The following is a 21,885-nucleotide window of genomic DNA, read 5'->3' as shown; positions in this document are numbered from 1 at the left end:
CCCAAGTTTCTGTTTTTCATGTTAGTTATTTCTCATTATACAGGAATATGGCATTACCTGCCTGTTCTACTACTTGTTGACCATTTTCCAGTTGACAGAGCTCGACTTTGTTCGCATTTCTTGCTATTATTACAGAAATGCTGTGTTCAGCAGCTTTTAAAGGTTCAGGGAAATGTGGATGAAAAAATTTCCATAAAAATGGTTAAAATAAAACAAATTATAGCAAAAAAGGAAATTGACACTTTGCAGGGCTTCTTAAACTGTGGGTCTTGAGTGGAAAAAGTTTAAGAAGCCCTATTTGAGGGGATGAGCCCTTTGGGAACAAATTGACTTCTCAGCATGGTTGATTCTTTAAGTGGTTCTGATATCTCAAGTTCATATTACACATAGACCTTGGGAGAGCTCAGATATTTGAAAATGACTTGCTTATGCTGGCTTGTGAATGTCTGTATGTTAAACTTAATTCAGTCTTTGCAAAATAGGAGAAAATTCTTTGGGGAGAACCAGGGGCATCAGAATGAGATCTTGATGATTTTTTTTTAATGCTTTAAATGCACTATTCAGTCTTACTTACTATTAACTGGTCTCCAAAACTCCAGGACCTTTTCTCCTTGAGTGTAGCAAGTTAGTTGTCTAGAAGATCACACAAAAAATTGTCATTTTCATATTAAGTATGAAATACCAAATTTAAAGTAGAAAATTGTTAAAAGTTTCTTCCTTTTACCATTTAGCCTCAGTGGAATGGTTACATTTGCTTTTCATCCAGATAAAAGCCTTAGTGTGGACACACAATGTTCCTTTCCACTGATAAAAGTAATGTTCTCGGTTTCTGTATTTCTTCTTTTGGTCTAACTGGGAAGACCTGTATTCTAGTGCTGCTGGCACTGCTTTTTCAGATCTATACTCTGTGATCTCCAAGTGAGCCTGCTGGCCACGTATTGAGGATGTTGTAGAGGGGAATTACCTGTTCAGGTAGGAGTTGGTTGGGAGAGCGTTGGGGGCCCTGTCTCAGTCACTATTCTAATCAGCTGCTGCCCAGGCTGAGGCCAGAACCACTGCCAGTGATTCTTTCCCTCTGGGCTCTCAGAACCAGTTTGTAGTGTCTGTTCTAAAATGATTTTTTTTTGACTCAAAATGTTTATTGGGGAAAATTCTGGGTGTTAACAGTGGAGACTCTAAAACAGGGTTTTTTTTTTTTTAATACATCTTTATTTTTTCACTGAAATTTTACAGTCTGCTTTTTTTTTTAATCCCATTCCTAATTATTTTGGAGGTTTGTTTTGATATTATTTTGTATTTTTTTCTATTCCCATGGATATTTCCCTCCATCATAATCCATCCATTGCATTTATACAACAAATAAAAATACAAAAGTCAGCTTTTCAATGCATACAGGTTTTGCTGAGATTATATGTTTATATTCTTCAGATATATACACACATACACGTATTCCATTGTTTTTTAAAAAATAAATTAATTTTTAGGTTTTGGAAAAAAGTTTTAGTTTTGAAATGATTCTTAAAAGAATTTATTTGTCCTGTTAGCTCTTGTGTCACATTTTTATGGATGAAAGCACCACTTGCTCAGTTCTGACTTTTTATGTTCCTTTTTTTTTTGGAGGGGGGGGGATAAAAGCAGCTTGACTCTCAAACTTAGCATTTAGTACAGTGTGGGTTTGTCCTTCTGCCTGTAGAGGCTATTCAGAAATGATCACTTGGTTTAAGCAGACCTTCTTCTGGTAGGTTATTCACAGTGATAGTTATATACCCAGTACTTAGAGGAGACCAGAAAGTTGGCCATGAGCCTTCCTTACAACACCTCTCAGAGATGGCTACTTTGACCATTGTTATCTGTACTTTACTGAGGAAGAAACAAAGGCTCAGAGAGGGTCAGGATTGGGGGTGGGCTTGAACCTCCAAGCTTCCTCATGCCTCATTCAGTCCTCTCTCCACTTGACCACAATACTTCTCAATAGCATTGATGTTTGTTGGATTGTCATACCCATTGAGCTCCTCGTTGCTGCCTTCCAAACCAGGAGTGAGTGGTAGGCAGACGTGGGTTCTTGTCAGTTCTTCAAAGTCTTCTTTGCATTCCTGATGGCAGTGCCATGTGTGTTCACAACTTTTCATGGTTAGGTTTGGAAATTGATACACTGATCTGGTGCTAATCCATTTTTAAGGGATTTCTTACTTTTCCTCCCTGTCTTGTTCCATTCCATTATTTGGTCTCTAGAATCCATTCATAAAAGCTTTATTTTAAAAATTTTATCTTCAGTGAATCTCTTTGTTTTCCTGTCATACTTGACTTCAACCTCTGCTGAGCTTTTCCCTCAAGATTTCTGTGAGACTTTACAAGTGACACTGTTTAGCACTAAGAATGAATTTCTAGGTAATCATCTGTTAATTAAATATGGCTCTGTGGCCCAGTGGCTAGAGGCCTGGGCCTCCAGAAAGGAAAACTCATCTTTCTGAGCTCAAATCTGGCCTCAGATAATTACTGGTTGGATGACCCTGGTCAAGTCACTTCATCCTATTTGCCTGTTTCCTCATCTGTAAAATGGACTGGAGAAGGAAATTGCAAACCACTCTGGTAGCTTTGTCAAGAAAATGCCAAAAGGGGTCACAAGGAGTCAGATGAGACTAAAATGAGACAACAGAAATAAGTTAAATACAGAGTTCTGCAACCTTCTTTGGGGAAAATACCTAAAACTTGCTAGAGAAGTTGGGAGGATAATATTCTTTCACTGCTTTTCCAAATAAGGTGAGAGGGTATGATCTGGAGGAGAGCTCCAGTGATTCGCTTAAGGCCCCAAAGCCAGTGAGTGGTAGAGTCAGAACTCGCACTTGCGTCCTTTGATTTGGAGTTCTGTGTTCTTTCTACTGTTCTTTTTACCACTTGTAGCATGGCACCCTTACATTGTTTGCTAATAGAATGTTTATAAAGTGTTAAGAATGTGAGTAGATTCTAGAGTTCACAGTATATTGTTGACAGTGTTATAACTGAACAGAAGTGGCCATGTGCATATGAAAATCTTCTCATTTGGCCCTGCAGCTGGGTGAGACGCAGTCTTTTGCACAGAAACTCCAGCTCCGGGTTCCATCAGTGGAGTCTTTATTTCGAAGTCCAATCAAGGAATCCTTGTTCCGTTCTTCTTCAAAAGAATCTCTGGTACGAAGTTCCTCGAGAGAATCCCTGAATCGCCTTGATCTTGACTCGATCGCCACGTTGGATCCCCCATCTGATGTTGAAAGTGAGGCCGAGGAGGCCATGGGAAATGCGGACAGTCTCAGTAAGGAGCAGCTCTGTCAGCGGGTGCGGAGGATGGAGCGGAGCTTAAATAGTTACAGGGGCAAGTACTCAGAGGTACGAGTGAGTCACGGGCTCTTTGCAGAAAGCTTTGTCTGTACTACATGTTTAATAAACATGTCTTGTTTTTGTCCTGTTTCACATTTCTGTGGCATGCTAGTTATCCCATTTGGGGGCAGTGTGCTGAAGAGGACAGTAAAGCAGTTGACCAGGGCCCAAGGTCACCTTGGGAAGCTGGTCAAGTTTCTTTTCATCCTCCCCATCACCCTTTCTGTCCCTGCTCCCCAGGGACTCTGCTTGTGTCCTGCCTCCCATTGTGGCATCTCACCCAGAACTGTTCTTCCTTAGGTACCTCCTACTGCAAATTGACATCTTTTTTCTCCCTGTTCCCTTGCCCCAATCAAAACTCCAGTTTTTATAACTCTCAGTTAAGTCTGTGTTTTCAAAAAACTTGTTGAAACAAATTCTTTTATAGAGATGTGTCATTTCTGGTGTGTAAGATCACGTAACCTCTCATTCTCTTTACTGACTGCTTATTCCATGAGTCACCTAGCCATAATCTCCCTTCTCTCCTTTATCTTCAGTTTGTCACACCTACCTAAATTTGAGTCCATTTCTGGAACCTGCCACGTAGAAGCTTTTCAGATACAGTCAGGTAGGGGCTTGAAGGGACAGAAGACACTTTTAGTCCTTGTTAAATGGAAAGTCCATTTCCTAGAATTAGGGAGCTCACTCAAACCCCTCGCCTCTCTTCTTGTTACTCCAGTTTGTCAAGGACAGAACAGTGAGAACATAATGAGGTATGGGGCTCATCTTCCTCAGGGCCATCGGTTTTTTTTTTCCCAAAGTTGCTTTCTTGTCTTTCGGAGGCAGGGAAGGGAAGGTATTGGCTTCAGATACATTTACAAGGTCCCTGGAAATTCATTTGTATTTACCTTCGACATCTTTGTTCCTTTCCTCCTCTTGGCTTGTTCCTTTGACTCTCCTGCCATCTAGTGGAGCTTTTTTAAAGCAAAGATTGAGTTTTCCTAAAACCCTGCCAAGAGAAATTGGAAGCAACTTCTTCGAGCCTTAGATTGCTTCTTTGGAGATTTCTCATACCCCTGGATGAAAGCCAGATGATCATCTGATAAATGCTGTCTTTTTTCTGGGTTTTCTTGACACGTTTCTCTCCTGCTTCTCCTCCTGTCTCTCTGTGTCTCCTTCAGATCGTACCCTCTCACTTTATGAATCTCTCAGGGTTCTGTCCTGGGCCCTATTCTCTTCTCCTTCTAGACTCTTTCACTTGGTGAGCTCATCAGCTCCCTTGGATTTAATTACCATCTCTGTGCTGGTGATTCTCAAATCTGCCTTTCCTGTCTTAACTTCTTTGCTGATCTCAAGTCACACATCTCCAACTTGCCTTTCAGAAGTCTTAACCTGGATCCCAGTAGACATCTTCAACTCAGTATGCCCGAAATTGAGCACACCATTCTCTCAGGCCCTCAGGCTTAATTACAAGCTAGGAATCATCCTGGCCTCCTTCTTCTCTGTCACCCTCCCTAGATCCAGTCTGTGGCCAAGGTCCCTCCATTTCACCTTGACAATGCCTCTTGTCCATTTCACCTCTGCCGCATCTCTTGAATACATCCCCTTCTCTCCTCTGACGCTGCCCTCATCCTGGTGCAGGCGCTCATTGACTTACATCTAGATGGTTGAAGTTGCTTCTGGTTGATCTGCCTTCCTTGAGTCTCTCCCCAGTCCTATCTGATAACAACATCACAGCTCCCAAAAGGCACCCCCCCACCACTTACTTAGTAAATACCAGTGGCTCCCTATTGCTTCCAGGATGAAATATAAAATACTTTCAAAACCCTTCATGACCTAGTCACTCCCTCCTCCCTTTCCAGTCTTCTTGCATCTTTCTCTCTGTCACATACTCTTCGATCCTGTGATACTGGCCTCCCGGCTGTCCCATGAGCAAGGCACTCTGACTCTGGGCATTTTCTCTGCTCTCCCTGCTCCTTTCTGCCTCCAGGCTTCCCTGAAGATCCAGCCAATGTCCCGCCTAATATAGGAAGCCTTCCCCAACTCCTCTTAATTCGATTGCCTTCTCTCTGTTGATGATTTCTTCTTTATCTTGTATTAGCTTATGGTTGTGTGTTTGCTGTCTCTCCCATTAGATGGAAAGCTCCTTGAGGGCTGGGATTGTCTTTTGCCTCTTTTTTTCTCTTTGTTGTTGCTTAGAACAGTGCCTGCTACATAGTTCTTAATACATGTTTAGTGTTTGATTGATTGAAATGAAATATGGTTCCCAAATCTTATTTGCAAGTCCTAATTACCTAGATTTTTTCTTAGAATTTTGGTCATAGATGATAGAACTGAAAAGGACCTCAGGAAATCACTTGGCATAGCCCCATTCTACATAGATTAGGTCTTAACCCCACTTGATAAATGAAGCTTTTAGAGAAGAAAGAACTTGCCCTTTATACTTAATTCTCCTTTCATGGTATCAGGGTCTCCACTGTTCAGCTTAATTAGTATTTGGCAACATATGCCTGGATCTATTAGAAACAAGCTTTCTTTAATGTGTAGACCACTTTTGATCAACCTAGAACTTTGAAAATGTTTTAGAATAGCTAGTATTCTTTAAGAAATTTATTTATTGCCAGGTAAATGATTTTTTTTTTGCATATTTCAGCTTGTTACGGCCTATCAAACTGTCCAGAGAGAAAAGAAAAAGCTACAGGTAAGTTATTTCTTAGCTACAATGCAGTCATAGAATTTTATAGTTGACAGATAGTGCCTAGAGATTACCTAGGGATTCTCTAAGTCATTCTCTCTCTCTCTCTCTCTCTCTCTCTCTCTCTCTCTCTCCCCCTCCCCCCCCCCCCGGGGGGATTCTGTTAATTCACTGACCTGAATGGGATTTGGGGCCTGGGGAATGTCCTCCTACCGCATGTAATGTTAGGAAAGGGAGGACAATCATCATCATCCATTCCTTATGTTCTATGCCACACAACAGCTCTGAGGGAATATTTAGCCTACACAGATATTTACCTTTGATATTTTAAACAACCTATATGTATATGTGTGTGTGTGTGTGTACACACACACACACACACACATAGAGGCCTGTGGCATGGAGTGGACAGTCCAGTACGAGGTATAGCTACGGTCCTCTCTCCATATTCTCTCTGCATTGAAGGACCTGCTCCCCTGAGGTTTCTGCTTGTCAAACTGACGTGTGTTCAGAGAAAAGCCCTTAGAGTTGTCTATGTAGCAGTGCTTTTGGAAGCCACAGTAGAATTGGGAGGGATGGGGCATGACAGGCCCACGGTAGTGTCCGGTCTGGTTTCACAGGGGTTCCAGTTTTCCTGCCAGATCTGGAGGAAAACATTCAGTGCACCTTAATCCCAGGGACCTAGTCTATAAATAATAAAGATGAACAAGCTGCTAATTTTTGGTGCTATTCAGAAGTTAAGGATTTGTTCTGTAAAGTAAAAGAAGTTTCACTTTAGCTGCGGTTTTTTGTTTTTTTTTTTTTTTGGCTAAAAGAGAAGATTTATTTGAATTGGTTATAGATCTTTGGCTGATTATGGTAGGGATGGCCAATAGCACCCATGGGCTACGTTGATATCCATGTCATTTCTGGAAATGTAGAGGAAAGCCTTCATCCAGCAAAAGATTATCGGGGATCACTCCCCCCCAAACTCTCCTCCCCCAAGAGTGGGGAGGAGAATTTATAGAAGGACACAGAGGAGTAGCACAGGGTGTATCAACAATGCAGTATTCACAATGCCTACGGTAACTATAAATATGCTGATATGGTTATTAATCACAAAATATAACAGGTTCTCTACATGGGGGACAGAGCTAGAACATTTATTCAAATACCAGAAAACTGGGTCCCAAAACTAGAAAGTCAAAGCCATCATAGCAGCTATAGAGTTGGCACATGTAGTCAATGCAGTAAAATGTTTTCAAGCCTTCAAAACAGAATAGGCTACCTCAGGCAAAGGTCCGCCTTTCCTCATTCATGGCAATTGCTCAGCGTCCACGCAGCTCGCCCCCAGAAGCTCTGCCCCCCCTGCAGGTCCCATCCCTGGCATTCCTCAGCAGGAGTCCTTAGCAGAAATTTTGGCTGGCTCAAAAAAAAAAGGAGTTGATGCCACCGCTGCTGCTGTGCCGCTGCCGCCATGCTTCCATTCACCGCAGTGGCTCCAGCTCTTGACTCAGGCCTTCCTCCTGTCCCACCCCTTCCTGCTACATCAGCAAGTTAAGAGGCATGGAAGATCTTCAGATCCCATAACCATTACATAGGGTCATAAGGTCATCTGTCCAGAATAGGAAGAGACCCCTCAGGGGCAGTTACCTCATTTTATAACTTTGGAAGTAGGCTTATGTAGGTTATATACATTATCCAGTGTCATACATATGGTCATTATGGGCAGCAGGATTTCTAATCCCCCTGACTCTAGCTCCAGAGCTATTTCTCCTATGCTATCTTCTGGTTCATGAGGAGGGAAACGATGGGTTACAATCTGTACTGTTGGTGGGAATATATACATTTAGAGATCATAGATCCATAGAATCTGAACTATCGAAATAAGTATTTTCCTGAAAATGTTGTTTGTTAAATACATTTTGGAAAAACAAATCCTTTTCTCATTTATGTGAATTAGCTTTTACATATTCACTTTTTCCTTCAGCCAGAACTAGTATCTATTTTCCTGATGTCATCTGTCCTCAAAATGTTTTGGTTTAAACAACTTGAGAGTATGTTTTTTGACAGGAAGCAAAATTGGTTGTGTTTGCAATATTTTCCTAAAAATATATTTTAAATTGTTTTGAAGATTAGTGGGAAGATGGAATTCAGTTTTATAACCATATGAGAAATGCAGTGATTTCATTAATTGTGAGAAAATTAATGAAAATCTTCAGAAAAGTTCTTGAGAGTAATGATCTGTTTTCCTAACATTGCTTCCTGTTTGTATCATATTCATTTTTATTTCACATGCAGTCTTTGACTTTCTTATTTGAATAAAAATGTAAAATAAAAAATTTTGTGCATTTATAAATTGTACATTTAAAAATTCACTTCAATGTATTTTAATTGGTAAAATAAGTCACAAGGCTTCAGAGGTGGGTTGTACTTTGTTGTAATGGAAGAAGAGACTTAGTTTGGAGTTTGGTTTAGCATGGAACTAATTTTCGGAATGATCACATCTTGACTGCTTTTTGTTCTGTCTCCACAACTTTTTAGGTAGTAGTTACAAATACCTGTTCTGTGTGAATAATGCTTTTGGGTTGAATTGTTTTGCATTGACATATTATGCCAGTTTTGAACCAACTATTTTTTTTAAAGGGTCTTTTGAGCCAGAGTCAAGATAAAGCCCTCAGGAGAATTGGAGAATTACGAGAGGTGAGTTTCGTAATGTTAGTATTTTGAAAAGAATAATTAAAATATCCATAATATCAGATCAGAATGAATGTTTTAGTGCTAAAGTGGTTTTATATGCATATTCCCTAATTCTCCTGAAAAATAACTACCCCAGACCAGTGCTTCTTAAACTTTTTCCATTCAGAACCCCTTCATCACTTCTTAAACTGTGAGTTGTGACCATTGCGATCCATAGGTTAAGAAGTTCTGCTGGCCTAGGCTACAGAACATTTACTAGGACCCTTTTTTTTCTCTTAAAAAAAAAGAAGCAGCCCCAGATTTTCTGGGAAAATTCAGTGTTATAAAAATGAATAGGTAATAGCAATAACTCACTCTGATATAGTTATTTATGGTTTATAATGTACCTGGCCTCACAATAACTCTGAAGATAGGTCGTACAAACATTACCCTTTTATAAGTGAGAGATTGCAACTTATTTGGGGTCACTCAGCTAAGTAAGTATTATTAGTTCACTTAAAATTTTTTTTATTTATTTCATTAAATATTTCTCAATTACATGTAAAAAATTTTTTTCGACAATCATTTTTAAAATTTTGAGCTCTAAATTCTCTCCATCCCTCCTTGAGGAGGCAAGTAATTTGATATCGATTATGCATATAAAGTCATGCCACATTAGTCCTATTTCAAAAGGAAATGCAGGCAAAAAATAAAACAAGAAAGATAAAGGAAAACAAGTCTGCTTCAATCTGCCCTCAGTTCATCAGTCTCTAGAGGTGAATGGCATTTTTCATCATGGGGCCTTTGCAGTGTTCTTGATCAGAGCAGCTAAGTCTTTCACAGTTGATCACCTTGACAATATGGCTGTTACTGTGCATAGTGTTTTCTTGGTTCTGTTCATTTCACATCAATTCATTTGAGTCTTTGCGAGTTTTTGTGAAACCATCCTGCTTGTCACTTCTTTTAGCACAATAGTATTTCATCTCAGTCATATACCACAACTTGTTCACGTATTCTGAGATTGATGGACATCCCCTCAATTTCTAATTCTTTGCCACTTCCAAAAGGGCTGCTATAAATATTTTTATACATGTAGGTCCTTTTTCCTTTACTTTGATATCTTTGGGAAGTAAATTTGGTGTTAATTTGACAAATATTTCTCAAGTTCCTGTTTTGTGCTCTAGTGCTAGGAACTAGGGGAGGTACAGTATGGAATGTAACAGTATGGTAAGTGTTGGAGCAGTGACTTGGACTCAGTCTTCTTATTCCAAGTCCAGTGCTCCTTCCAAAACAGACCTCGTTTTCCTACCTGGATTTAAATAATTATTCAGCAGAATTCATCCTCATTCATTCTGTCCCTGGGTCTCTGCAGACCAGTGACAGTTGGTCCTGACTTCTCTCCTCTTTGTTGTGAATGACCCTTGGAAAACTGAACTATGTCTGATTGGCTGACCAGTTCTGGTTTGCTTCAGAATAAGCCTGTGCTGACCTGTTACAATGGCTAGTTTCTTTTCTGTAGATGAGGTCGGGTGTGTCTTGAATTATCTTATTCTCTAAAGGACCTTTGAGATTGGTGATGGCCCAAAGCTGGTTTCTACTTTCCTTGTAGTAGATCTTTCAGGTCTACCCTGGTCTAGTCTTGCAAACTCCAGGACTGGGCATACACTAGATTGGCCCTTGGGTATGAAGGGAGAGAGAGATCCATGTAGGTTTGGCTGGCGTTGTATCAGGTACCATATATATCTGTCCCCTTAGACGGAATAACAACAGTCTGCTGGTCTTTGTAAAGAAGACAATAGCCAACCCTTTGTCAGTTTGATAGCTGCTTTGGACTGTTTTCAAGGAGAGGATTTTAAGTGAACTATTCACACATCTTGCCTAATGTTCTTTTTGACAAAAGACATGAATCTATAAAATTGCTGTAATTTGTGTCCATGGTATAGTGTAAAACTGATTGACCCACCTAGAGATTGAAGATCATCACTATCACACTTTGTAATGCACAGCTGTCATTTACATATTTGGGCAGCATCTTTACTGTTGAAGTATGTTTTTCCTGCTTGCTTTTTTTTTCTTTAATTTTGATATCATGTGCTCTATTCTAGTACATTCAGAAATTCAGGATTTGTTTTATTTTGGAGTCAGTACATTTCTAGGAAGGTAGAAGCAACCAGAAGTTATAGTAATGTAAATCATTAAAAGAATTGCTAATATCTTTATATAAGAATAATTTTAAAGGAATAATGGGAATATACATAATTAATCATGCATGTTTTAAAAGAAGACTTTTGAAGTCTATGATAGTTTTGCAATTCTGCAGATAGCTTTAGAAATTGTCAATTACAACACTCTCTTCTCAGTTGGATAAACTTCTGACTTGCAGTTTTGCGTACTTGGAAAAACTTTCCATTGTTTTGAGTTGAGTTCATTTATTTGTTTACTTATCTTTTTGGAGTGGGGAGGGCAAGGCAGTTGGGATTAAGTGAGTTGCCCAGGGTCACATGACCGGTAAGTGCCAAGTGTCCAAGGTCGGATTTGAAATTGAGTTGAGTTTATTAAGTGACTGCACCATTGAGTGGGTTTGATTATTCTGCATGATATCAAAGAAATGTACACTGCACAGAATCACGGCAGTAATGTCGCTTTCTACTCTCAGAACTTCTCTTTCCCAGGGAGCCCAAATTCTTTTGAAACCAGTACAGAAATGATACATACTAGTTCTCCCCAAGAAGCTCGTGCCAGCCTTGGAATAGAAGCAAGATAGCCAGATGCTAGTGGTACCGGTATTCTTAAAAGACCCCCCCCCCCCAGCTGCTCACAGATGCTTGTCTTTCTGCTTCTTTTTAACTTTATTCAGGTATTGAATTTATTTCTTGCTTATACCTTGTCTCCCCACCACTCCTACTCTGTTCTCTCGCACCATTTCACACGCCCTTAAAGGAAGTGAAAGATGGAATTAGACGTGGTGGGGAAAGCTTTCAGCATAAAGGATAGCCAGATAGCAGCTGTTACAGGAATAAGAAGCAAAACTCAAACCAATGTATCCGGGATATTTCTTCTGTAGCTTCCTGATCAGACATCCAGAAGCATTCTCTGTGAGGTTGTGACCACGCCCCCTGTTTCAAGAACTGTGCGCCTGCATTTTTACTTAATATTTTCTATAGAACTGGGTCCTTTGGAGTCTAGTCTTGTGTTTTGCTTTTTGAAAGCCTCCTGACCTTTTGTGTGGCTTTGAATCTTTTCCATTCTGGTTTGGTTTCTGTTCATCTTTTTTTCCTTTTTTGCTGCACATTTGGCGATGAGAATATCATTAGCTACTTTGGACAGAGCATTTTCGGTAGATGAGGAGGTTGGAAGCTGGATTGTAGGGAAATTAAGAGAGTAAGAGGAAGGAAGCGAAGGTGCCTGTCATAGACAGCCTTCTCCAAGAGATTCTAGCAGAAGACATGTAGTGCTATAGTTAGTGAGGACGGAAGAATGAGGAGAGCATTTTTTTGAAGATTGGAGACATGAATATGTTTTTAGCAGCAGGAAAGGAGCCAGTATAGAGGGAGAGACTGAAGATGGGGGATTGAATGGGGATGACAGAGGGGCAGTGTTTGGGAGGAAATGGGATGGAATAGGATCACTTGAGTAGATAGAGGAGTGTGAGGCCAGCTCTTCCTGTGAGGTAATGCTAGAAGACATCCTAGTGATAGCAGATGAGGAGGAAGGGAGAAGAGGGAGCTCATATGAATGGCCTCAGTTTTTTTTCTGTAAAATGTGAGCTAAAGTTCTTGGGTGAAAGGGTGGGAGGGTTTGAGGAGGGGTGCAAAGGTTTGGGAAGAGCCACTGTGGAGACAGGGCTAGTGACATTTATAAGGGAGGAGTAGAGGGATTGCCTTGCAGCAGTTAGGGCCCAGTTGAGGTTGTGTAACATAAAATTGTAGTGGACCCGTTCAGTATGGTTGCATGATTTTTTTCCACCCTTGTTCAGCAGTACTTGTGTGGGAATGAAGACACTGGGTGGTGGGAATTATCTAAAGCTTAAACTTGGCAGGTACAATTGGTGAAATGTTGAGAGAGCCATGGATTCAAGAGAGGAGGACAGTCTAGAGTTGAATTGGTTCACCAAAGGGTCAAGGTAGGGAAAAATTAGAGAGAGTGGCTAATGCAGGAGTGATGGTCTGGGAGATAACTCAGAGGCACAGGAAGAGTTGGAAAGTGAGTAGATTGTGGTCAGATAAGGAAATGTCTGAATTCTTGAACATGGAGGAGATGGTAGATTTGTGGGTAACGTCAGGATCCAGGGGTACGACCATCTTGGTGGTTGAGGTGAGGTAGAGGAGGTGGTCATGGGAAGTGAATAGGTTAAGGAACTAAACAGTTATGGTGTTTGAGGGAGTATCGGTATGGATGTTGATGTCCCCTAATATGAGGGCAAGAGTTGGGGAGAAGAGAAAGACTGTGAGCTCTGTAGCAGACTTGTTGAGGGTAGAAGGGAGAGTATTCTGGAACTTTGTAGACAATGTATCACTAACAGGATTTTGGTTGGGTTAAAGATGTCTGTCTTATGAACCTGGTGGGGAAAAGGTTATTGAGTGATGGTAGTAGGGAGAGAACCTAGAATTAGCAGTGGAGAGAAAGGAATATTTTAACTCCCCCCTCCTTGATCAGAAAAAAAGATTTAAGATGAAGACAGGTTATTGCCCGTGGAACAGGCATTCCAGGGAGCGCGTAGTGTAAGGAGTGAGTAATATTTGGTTAAGATTTGGGGGTTAGAGGATTGAGGGGGGTGGGAATAAGGAATTGGGTAATGAGGAATGGCGAATGGGGTTTGTAGGATGACTGACAGGGATTCAGAGTTACTGAAGTGTGCAGGATATGACCAAGTGTGAGAGACAATTAGTGTAATGCCTGCTGTTTAAAAATTCGTGATTTGTTACTTACTATTCTAGATGATTTTAAATATACCTTCCTTGAAACTTATTTCAAGATCTTTGATTTCATCCACATGGGTACTTCCTTCTCTGATGCAGATTGCAGTTTCTTTATACCTTAGTAAACAGTCTCCATTTCTTGCCATACAATAAAAATTCATTGTGTGGCATTTTGTTTCGTGATCATGAGTTTTGCTGCTCCTTTGGTGACAGACTGTTGGTCACTGGGTCCCCGTCTTTGAAGGCCTGCCAAAAGTTGCTCTGTGGTCGTAGCCTTCCAGAACCCAAAGTCCCTTGTGTAAATAGAAAATTCATTCAGAAGTTGAATTTCAGAAAAATGGTAATCTAGTGTGTCTTATGATTTGTGAAAATCTAGCTTCCTCTGTAAAACTTTTTATTTTATTGTGAATACACCTGTAAAGACCTCTCTTGTTTAGGAGCTTCAGATGGACCAACAGGCTAAGAAACATCTCCAAGAAGAGTTTGATGCATCCCTCGAGGAGAAGGACCAGTACATCAGTGTTCTGCAGACTCAGGTAAATACCTTACCATTTTTGAGTGAAGAACAAAAGAAGAGACGTTGTCTTGAATAGTTTTCCAATCGTCTGATCCCTTATTGTCCTTTTACATCATATAGAAAGCTCTTTGGCTAGCTATCTATAGATGTGGAAAGTTTTTTGCTTGTTGATAGGATTTTTTTCTCTCTTAATAAGGTGATGTTAATTTTGTCCAGACCCCCTGAATAAGCCCATACTCTCCCCCCAACCTTAATTTTTCTAATGAGAACATTTTATTTAGGTTTCGCTGCTGAAGCATCGCTTGCAAAGCGGCCAGATGACTGTGGAGTTGTCTAAACCTGAAAACCTCCCCAAAGAAACCAACGAAGACGATGCACAGAATGATCTGGACCATGGAGGTGAGTTGACTTGACTCTTGTCAAGTCTTTTAATTCAGTTATTCCAAGTAGCTGTTGAGAGAAGGGGTGTCAGCAGGCCCAGCTGAAGTGGTCAGTGCCCTGATCCAGGCTTGAAATCTCCAGAATATCCTACTTAGATCTTTTTTTAGATGTGGTAGAAATAAAACTTTTTTGGGAGATGAATTTACTGAAGTGGGGTGACCCATAAGTGTCATGTGTCTTTGAGTATTCCTTGCTTAAAAAGTGTATTTGCTTTGGTAGACTAGATTCTGAGGGTTGTATCTTGTCTTTCTTTATCAGTAGTGGCATTTTTTATTGCACCCTTGAAATTATTATGACTTTTATACTGCTTAAGTATTGTAAATGGCTTAAATTTGGTATCAAGTGGAAAATTCTATCCAAGGTTATTAAATGTACTGTGTTCAGGTTTCCTAAATTTCATGTATGTTTGGTAGGTATTTTCATAATGCCTTGACCTGTTCACAAAGTAGCAGAATTTGGTCCATGCTTTCTTTTCATTCTGTTGTATGTGTGTGTGTGTTTGGGATACATAGTGCTCATTTATTCTCCCACTTACTTCCTGATATTTGTAATGAAGAGACTTTGAGAAACTTGTAATACAAAATATTTGCTGCATCACATCTTCCTCCCCATAGTGAATGCTCCTTGAGCTCAGAGGCTTCCTGCCTGCCTGACCCCTCCATGGTTATTCCATTTCAGTGTCAACAGAGGGAGATGGAGATGCTGCCAAGACTTTAGAAACTCTTCAGCAAAGGGTTAAACGACAAGAGAATCTCCTTCAGCGGTGTAAAGAAATAATTAAGTCGCACAAGGAACGAGCTACCCTTCTGACCAACGAGAAGGAAGCCCTTCAGGAGCAGCTTGATGAGAGGCTTCAGGAGCTGGAGAAAATGAAGGTAAAAATCACCCACGCTCCGTTCTGATTGTCTGCGGCTCGGGTCCAAGCGCTGCCTGGGGAAGAGGCAGCTGATGCCTTCTGGACACAGGACCTTGTGGTGCTCTCCTGGCTTTCATGCCTCAGTGGCTTTCAGGATTCAGCTGTCATTTCCGTAGGTGTCATAGAATGGGGCCTTACATGAGATCATCTAGGCATCTAGGGGTTTACCCTTATTTCACAGACAAGGAAACTGGACAGAGGTGGGGTAGTGATTTGTCTAAAGTTGGTCTCCTAAGACTTAAGGGAGTACTACACAAAAGGAGGCTTAAAATGTTTTTCAAAAACAATTTTCTTTAATTATTTCTAAAACATAAAAATGAGGAAGGTGTTAAGATTGAGTATAGTGGCTCCATAGAATAAGTATTCTAGATTTTAGGAGGGATGAAGAGGGAGATATTCAGGTATTTAGTGAAGACTTCTTGTTTTTAAAATCTTTTTTTTCAGTACCAAATTCTCTTACTCCGTCCCTCCTCAGCCCATTGATAAGACAAGAAAAATGATAACCCGTGATACATATGAAGTGACGCAAAATATTTCCACATTAGCTATGTTGTGAGAAAAAAGCAGCATGAAGAATAAAGAAAGTGAAAACCAGTCTGTTTCCACATGCACTCCCAGGAGCTCCTCACTTCTCTCTCTGGAGGGGACAGCTTGTTCATCATGAGTCCTTTGAGTTGTCCTGAATCATTGTATTGATCCAGAGGCACCAAGTCTCTCACAGCTGAATGTACTTGCAGTAGCGCTGTTAGCGTGAGCCCTGTTTCTCCACAGAACAGCAGGCTTCAGTAGCTAGTTTTCCTTCCTTCTAGCCCAGGACTCTCTCTTGTTCTGTGATTTTCTTTATTCTTTCATAAGCTAGACTGAAGAGGAACATGATGGCTCAAGTACCCAAGAAAACACTAGGATCATAGGCACAGAGCTAGAAGGAGCCTTGGAGGCCACTTGGGACAGAGCCTCATTTTACAGAGGAGGAAACTCAGGACCACAGGGGAAATGATTTGCTCAAGGTCATACAGGCATCAGCCATAGAACCTGAATTTGAACCTGGGTCCCCTGACTCCAAATATCCCCTTTTTCCCTTTGCACTGCTCTTCTTGCACAGCTTCAACTTTGTATACTTTATTTTTGACATCCTCTTAATTGAAGTTTTATGTAGAATTAGTTCCATTGGCTTTTTTTTTTTTGTCTAAATTTTTGTCTCTTGAGATTATGGCAAGCTCTACTAGGCCACACTTAGTATGGCAACCTTATCTGTTTGGTTATGAAGTGAGAAGCAAGCCAAAAAATAATGTAGGAAGAAGATTAGCGTTCACAGATCCACTTGCTTGAGCCAGTCGTAGGCCTTCCTCCAGGCAGGGAGGAACATTGGCACTCATCAGCAGAGGCCAGAGGCGGCAGCCAGTGGGTAGGGTGGTGATGGGGAGCTGGCAAAGGCAGACCTGAGAATTGGAAGAGCCCAGCTCTCTGGAGCCGCTGAATACAGAGACAAGCAGCACGGCCGCCTCAGAGTCGTCAAGGAAAGGGTGGCAGTAAAGTACATTTTAGAAAGATTCCCCTAATTGTGATTAAAATAGAAGCTTTTGTGTTAAACAGTTATTTTCTAGGAAGTTACTGTCTGTAAACTATGGTATTTACAGAATTACAGAATTTCATGGTTTGAAAGACCCTTTAGTGTCCATCTTGTCTGTAGCTGAAATGGCATGGCAAACCTCTGCAATATCTGCCAAGAAAACCCTGATGTTGTCGGGCAGAGTCCCATGCACCTTGTTAGTCCTTGTGGTGACCCCTTGACAAAGACCCCCTTCACAGATGGAGAAGCTGACCCTCAGACAGGAGAGCCCTCTTCCTCAGCACCCAGGCCTTCCTCCCTGTTCCTCTGCCTCTTGGTGCTGCTCTTCGTAACCATGCTGCTTCAGGATCCTGCCATGGTGGAAGGCTGGAGAATGTTAGAAAGGGCCAGGCGGCATTCATTCTGAGCTTTATGCTCATTATTATAAAGGAGACCATGCTCACCCTTCTCTAACTCCACCCCCTACCCCAAAGACAGAAATTCCATTTGATTCAATTCAGGGACTGGGATTAATGAAATCTTGCCTTTTTTTTAAATTTATTTTTTTTAAATATTTATTTATTTACTTTTAGTTTACAACACTCAGTTCCACAATCCCTTGAGTTCTAAATTTTCTCTCCCTCCCTCTTCTCCCCTCTTCCTCCCCATGGCGGCAGGCAATTAAATATAGGCTCTACAAATACCTTCACATTAACATTAGTCAAGTTGTAAAGGAGGATTATAACCCATGGAGTAAACGAGAAAAAAGAGACAAAACACAGAAGAGAGAGCAAGTACTTTGCTTTAGTCTGCAGTCAGACTCTAGCTCTTTCTCTGGTCATCCTGAGTCTTTGGGAGTTGTCTTACAGGCTTGCATTGCTGAGAGGAGCCCAGCCTGTCAGAGTCAGTCGTCACAGATACGTGTATCTGTGATAGTGTACAGAGTTCTGGTTCTGCTCCCCTCCCTCGGGTTATGATGAAGTCCTTCTGCTCCTTTTTTCACGTAGCACAATATTATTCCATTACATTCATTACCACAACTTGTTTAGCCATGCCCCAGTTCATGGACATCCCCTTGATTTCCAGGTCTTGGCCACCACAAAAAGAGCTGCTATAAATACTTTTGTACATACCTGTACCTTTTCAATCCTCTTGTCTTAAAGCTCAGTGTGACCTGGCCCCCCCACTTTCCTAGTCTTCCCTCAGTCTCCCGCCCTCCTTCTTTTGGAAAGATAAGGATCCAGAACAATATATAGGTTCTAGGTCTTTAGCAGAGATCACTCTGGACTTGGCTGATTAGAGAGAGTTTGCCTCTTCCATCACTGCCTCTGTGTCTCTTGCCTTAAACAGGCCTTCACTTGGCTCTCCTGACTCCTCCAGGCACTATCAGAATCATCGTCTGATCGCTCTCCTTTCCTAAATAGATTCTTAGAACTCTGTTTGTACTCACTGCTTCCCACTTCTCAGCTGCTTGCAGAGTCATAGCGACCAGCTGAGTGTGTTTGCTGTCTCCAGTGTTAGCAGTGATTCTTCATTGCTGTGTCCAGTGACCTCATCCTTTTCACCCTCTTTGTGGCTTCTGACATTGGGAGCTGCCTGTCCCCTCCGTGACACAGATCTCTGCTCATTCCTTTCCTGTCTGCCTACTCTTTCTTCTCCTTATCCATCTCCTGTACCCTGACCCTGAGTGTCCTGGGGTTCCTTTTCTCTCTACATCCTCAGTCTTGTTTCTCTCATAATTCCATTATCATCTCTTTGTATCCTCTGCTAGATGTATATAACCACCCCTAATCTCTCACCTAGGCACAGCTAATAGAGTCTTGAGCCTGGAGTCAGGAAGACCTGAGTTCAATTCCGGCCTCAGACACTTTGTAGCCATGAGACCCTGGGCACTTGACCCTGTTTGTCTCAGATTCCTCATCTGTAAAATGAACTGGAGAAAGACATGGCAGACCACTCCAATGTCTCTGCCAAGAAAACCCCAGATGGGGTCATGAAGAGCCAGACACCACTGAAAAAGATCAACAACAAAGCAGACATCTGTAATAGGAGGTGTGAGGACTTCATCTGGAACAGGGCGTGTTGGGCTGATGACAGTGATATCGACGTGCTGGGAGAGATGTACATAGGCATTGTCAGTATTCCAGTGAAATAGTTGATTAAGTATTTTGTACTAATATTTTAGAAATACAGGCTAGAAAACATTGCAGTTAGTTGAACTCGGAACTACTTGAAGTTCAATAACAACTTGGAAGGAGATCTCCAGCCCCATCCTAGTTCCATTTTGTATCAGCACTTTGATAAAGGCACACCTTTATAGTTTTACTGACTTAAAGATTCATATGATTTTTAGATGGCACATAATCTGGTCTGACCATTTCACTGGACAAGAGTAAGGATCCCCAAAGATCTTAACAGGATTGAATCTTGGGCTAAAAAAGATTAGTTTTCTAAGTGTGAGAGGTGTGAAGTGTAATTAGTCAGCATTTTTCTGGAAGCTGTGAACATTGTGAAACCTTCTAATTGAGAGGCTGTAAAAGTCTGGAATAGGTTAGCTGCTGTTTTGAGTATTGAAGACTTTGAAACTGACTCATGTGAGGGATGTTGTGCAGGGAGGACAGACAAGACTTTGTCTTTGAGGGATGGGGGAGAGGGAACAGAATGGGTAGAAGAGAAGCTGTGTGACCAGCAGAAATAGGGGAGAATGAATGAGTTTTTGAGGTAAAGTAGTTTTGCATGTTGAATTTGAGTTTGCTTACAGGGACATCTCTATGCATGTTTCCTGTAGGAATAGCAGTTCATGAGAGGGGTTAAATCAGGGAGAATGAGGACTGAGAAGAGGTCACTCACTGGTGATTCAGTCACTGGTGACCTTTGAGCAAGCACTTTGAGTAGTTTTGGAACAGTAGAGATGGCAAAGGTTTTGGGCAAGTAATTGATGGGGATGATATGGTGGCATTAGGGGAAAACCTTTTGTGGAATTTTAACCCTGAAGTGATGGACCTAGAATTAAAGGGAGTAGGAGGGTAGAGGAAAGGCTTTTTGAGGGTTGGAGAGACTTGAGCATTTCTCAGATGAGGTGAAGCCTCATGGCGAGAGAGAGATTAAAGGCATCTGAAAGAGAAGAGACAAATGATGAAACAAGATTGTAGATGTGAGAGAAGATAAGCTCAGGTAAAGTGACCAGAGTAAAGGAGGAGAGAATGGAGAAGATGATTTAACTTCCTTGAAGGCAGCAACTATTTTGTTTTCATCTTGAAAATGTTGTATGTACCTTGAACTTTTAACAAATACTTGTTGGATTTTAACTTTTAAAGAGTGGAGGAGGAGCCTTGTGGGAGGTCGTGGGAAGGGGTAGCTGGGGGCTTGGGGACTTGAAAGTATGTAGACAGCTAGCATTTTTGGAATAGCCGAGTAATCAAACCACTGGGCTTACCTGGCAGAACTTCTGAGTAACAGCAAGCTGCCTGTCTGACCACACTTTTGGGATTGTGAAGCAGACGCCTCGCAGTGGGCCTGTGCTCTCTCATGAGGCTCGGCAAGATCTGTTTCATGGAGGCAGGAGCTGAGGCAGGGAGGGCTTGACTTCAGATTTTCCTGATTTCAAGTCCTGTGCCCTGTTGGCTGTGGCACCACTTTGCTGCCTAGCACCTGTGGGTGAAAGTTATAGGGATATTGTTTTCCATTCAGTGGAATGAAAGATTTCTTTTTGGGGGGTTAAGTGACTTGCCCAAAGTCACATGGCTAGTAAGTGTGTCAAGTGTCTGAGGCTGGATTTGAACTCAGGTCCTCCTGACTCCAGGGCCGGTGCTCTATTCAATGCTCCACCTAGCCGCCCCTAAAAGATTTCTTAATAATTTCTTTTTGTCAAAGATGAAATAGGCTGTTTTAGGAGTAGTGAATTCCCTGTCACTGAGTTCATTAGATAGAGAATAAATGGCTACTTATTGGAGGTTTATTACATGGGTATTCTTAAATGTCTGGCACATAGTGGGTGCTTAATAAGTGCTTTTTAATTGTTTAATTGATTAACTGACTCAGTGTAATAATCACTGGCATTATATATATATATATATATATCACATCCAAATGTATCTATTTTTCAGATGTATGTTAATGCTGTTTTATAAAATGAAAATTCTTTTAACTTAGTGAATTAATCTTTTTTGGGAGGGTAGTTCTAAGATTTTAGCTGTAATAGTGGACTCCCAATGTGGAATCTCATTCTACTGATAGAAATTGGCACCTTGGCTGTAACATAGAGTTTTACAGAATTGCTTAGAACATGGAAATCTGAAATGACTTGCCCATTGTCATGTAGCTTACATGTAATTCAAGAATAGTCCTCTCTCCACTAGATCAGCCTACTTCTCCTAATTGAATTAATAGTAACTGTTTTTAAAAGAATTATCTGTTTTTAAGTTATGAAGTGACCCAACCATTCTGGAGAGCAATTTGGAACTATGCCCAAAGGGCTATAAAACTGTGCATACCCTTTGACCCAGCAATAGCACTTTTAGGTCTGTAGCTCAGAGCAATTCACACACCTCTCCCACCTCCCCCCCACCCTCCCCAAAAAGGAAAAGGACCTATATGTACAGAAACATTTATCAAAATTGTGTGTGTGTGTGTGGTGGCGGCGGCAAAGAAGTGACAATTGAGGGAATGCCCATTAACTGGGAAATGACTGGACAAATTGTATTTGATTATGATGGAATGCTATTGTCCTGTAAGAAATGATGAGCAGACAGATTTCAGAAAAACCTGTAAAGACTTACTATATGAGCTGCTGCAGAATAAAGTGAGCAGAACCAGGGGAGCACTGTACACGGTCACAGCACAGCAGTATTGTGGGAT

The 21,885-nt window shown here is 41.2% G+C and overlaps 1 protein-coding gene across 9 annotated transcripts in view; it reads left to right on the top strand.

The window, feature by feature from the left end:
- GOLGA4 (golgin A4) overlaps nt 1-21,885 on the top strand; it is a 98,925-nt gene that overhangs the window by 20,088 nt on the left and 56,952 nt on the right. For all 9 annotated transcript variants that reach the window (XM_069084314.1, XM_069084313.1, XM_069084309.1 and 6 more), the window contains 6 exons: nt 3,052-3,363; nt 5,987-6,034; nt 8,654-8,710; nt 14,043-14,141; nt 14,404-14,521; nt 15,242-15,438. In XM_069084314.1, the coding sequence (XP_068940415.1) occupies nt 3,052-3,363; nt 5,987-6,034; nt 8,654-8,710; nt 14,043-14,141; nt 14,404-14,521; nt 15,242-15,438 (831 nt within the window). The remainder of the gene's footprint in view (nt 1-3,051; nt 3,364-5,986; nt 6,035-8,653; nt 8,711-14,042; nt 14,142-14,403; nt 14,522-15,241; nt 15,439-21,885) is intronic.

The sequence above is a fragment of the Petaurus breviceps genome, unplaced genomic scaffold, assembly GCF_028583685.1.
Source record: "Petaurus breviceps papuanus isolate PSGF00001 unplaced genomic scaffold, PetGlider_PUasm1.0 174, whole genome shotgun sequence".
In the NCBI taxonomy this organism is placed as follows: Eukaryota; Metazoa; Chordata; class Mammalia; order Diprotodontia; family Petauridae; genus Petaurus; species Petaurus breviceps.
The sequence above is the reverse complement of the archived record's forward strand: the minus strand, read 5'-3'. Positions and strand labels throughout refer to the sequence as shown.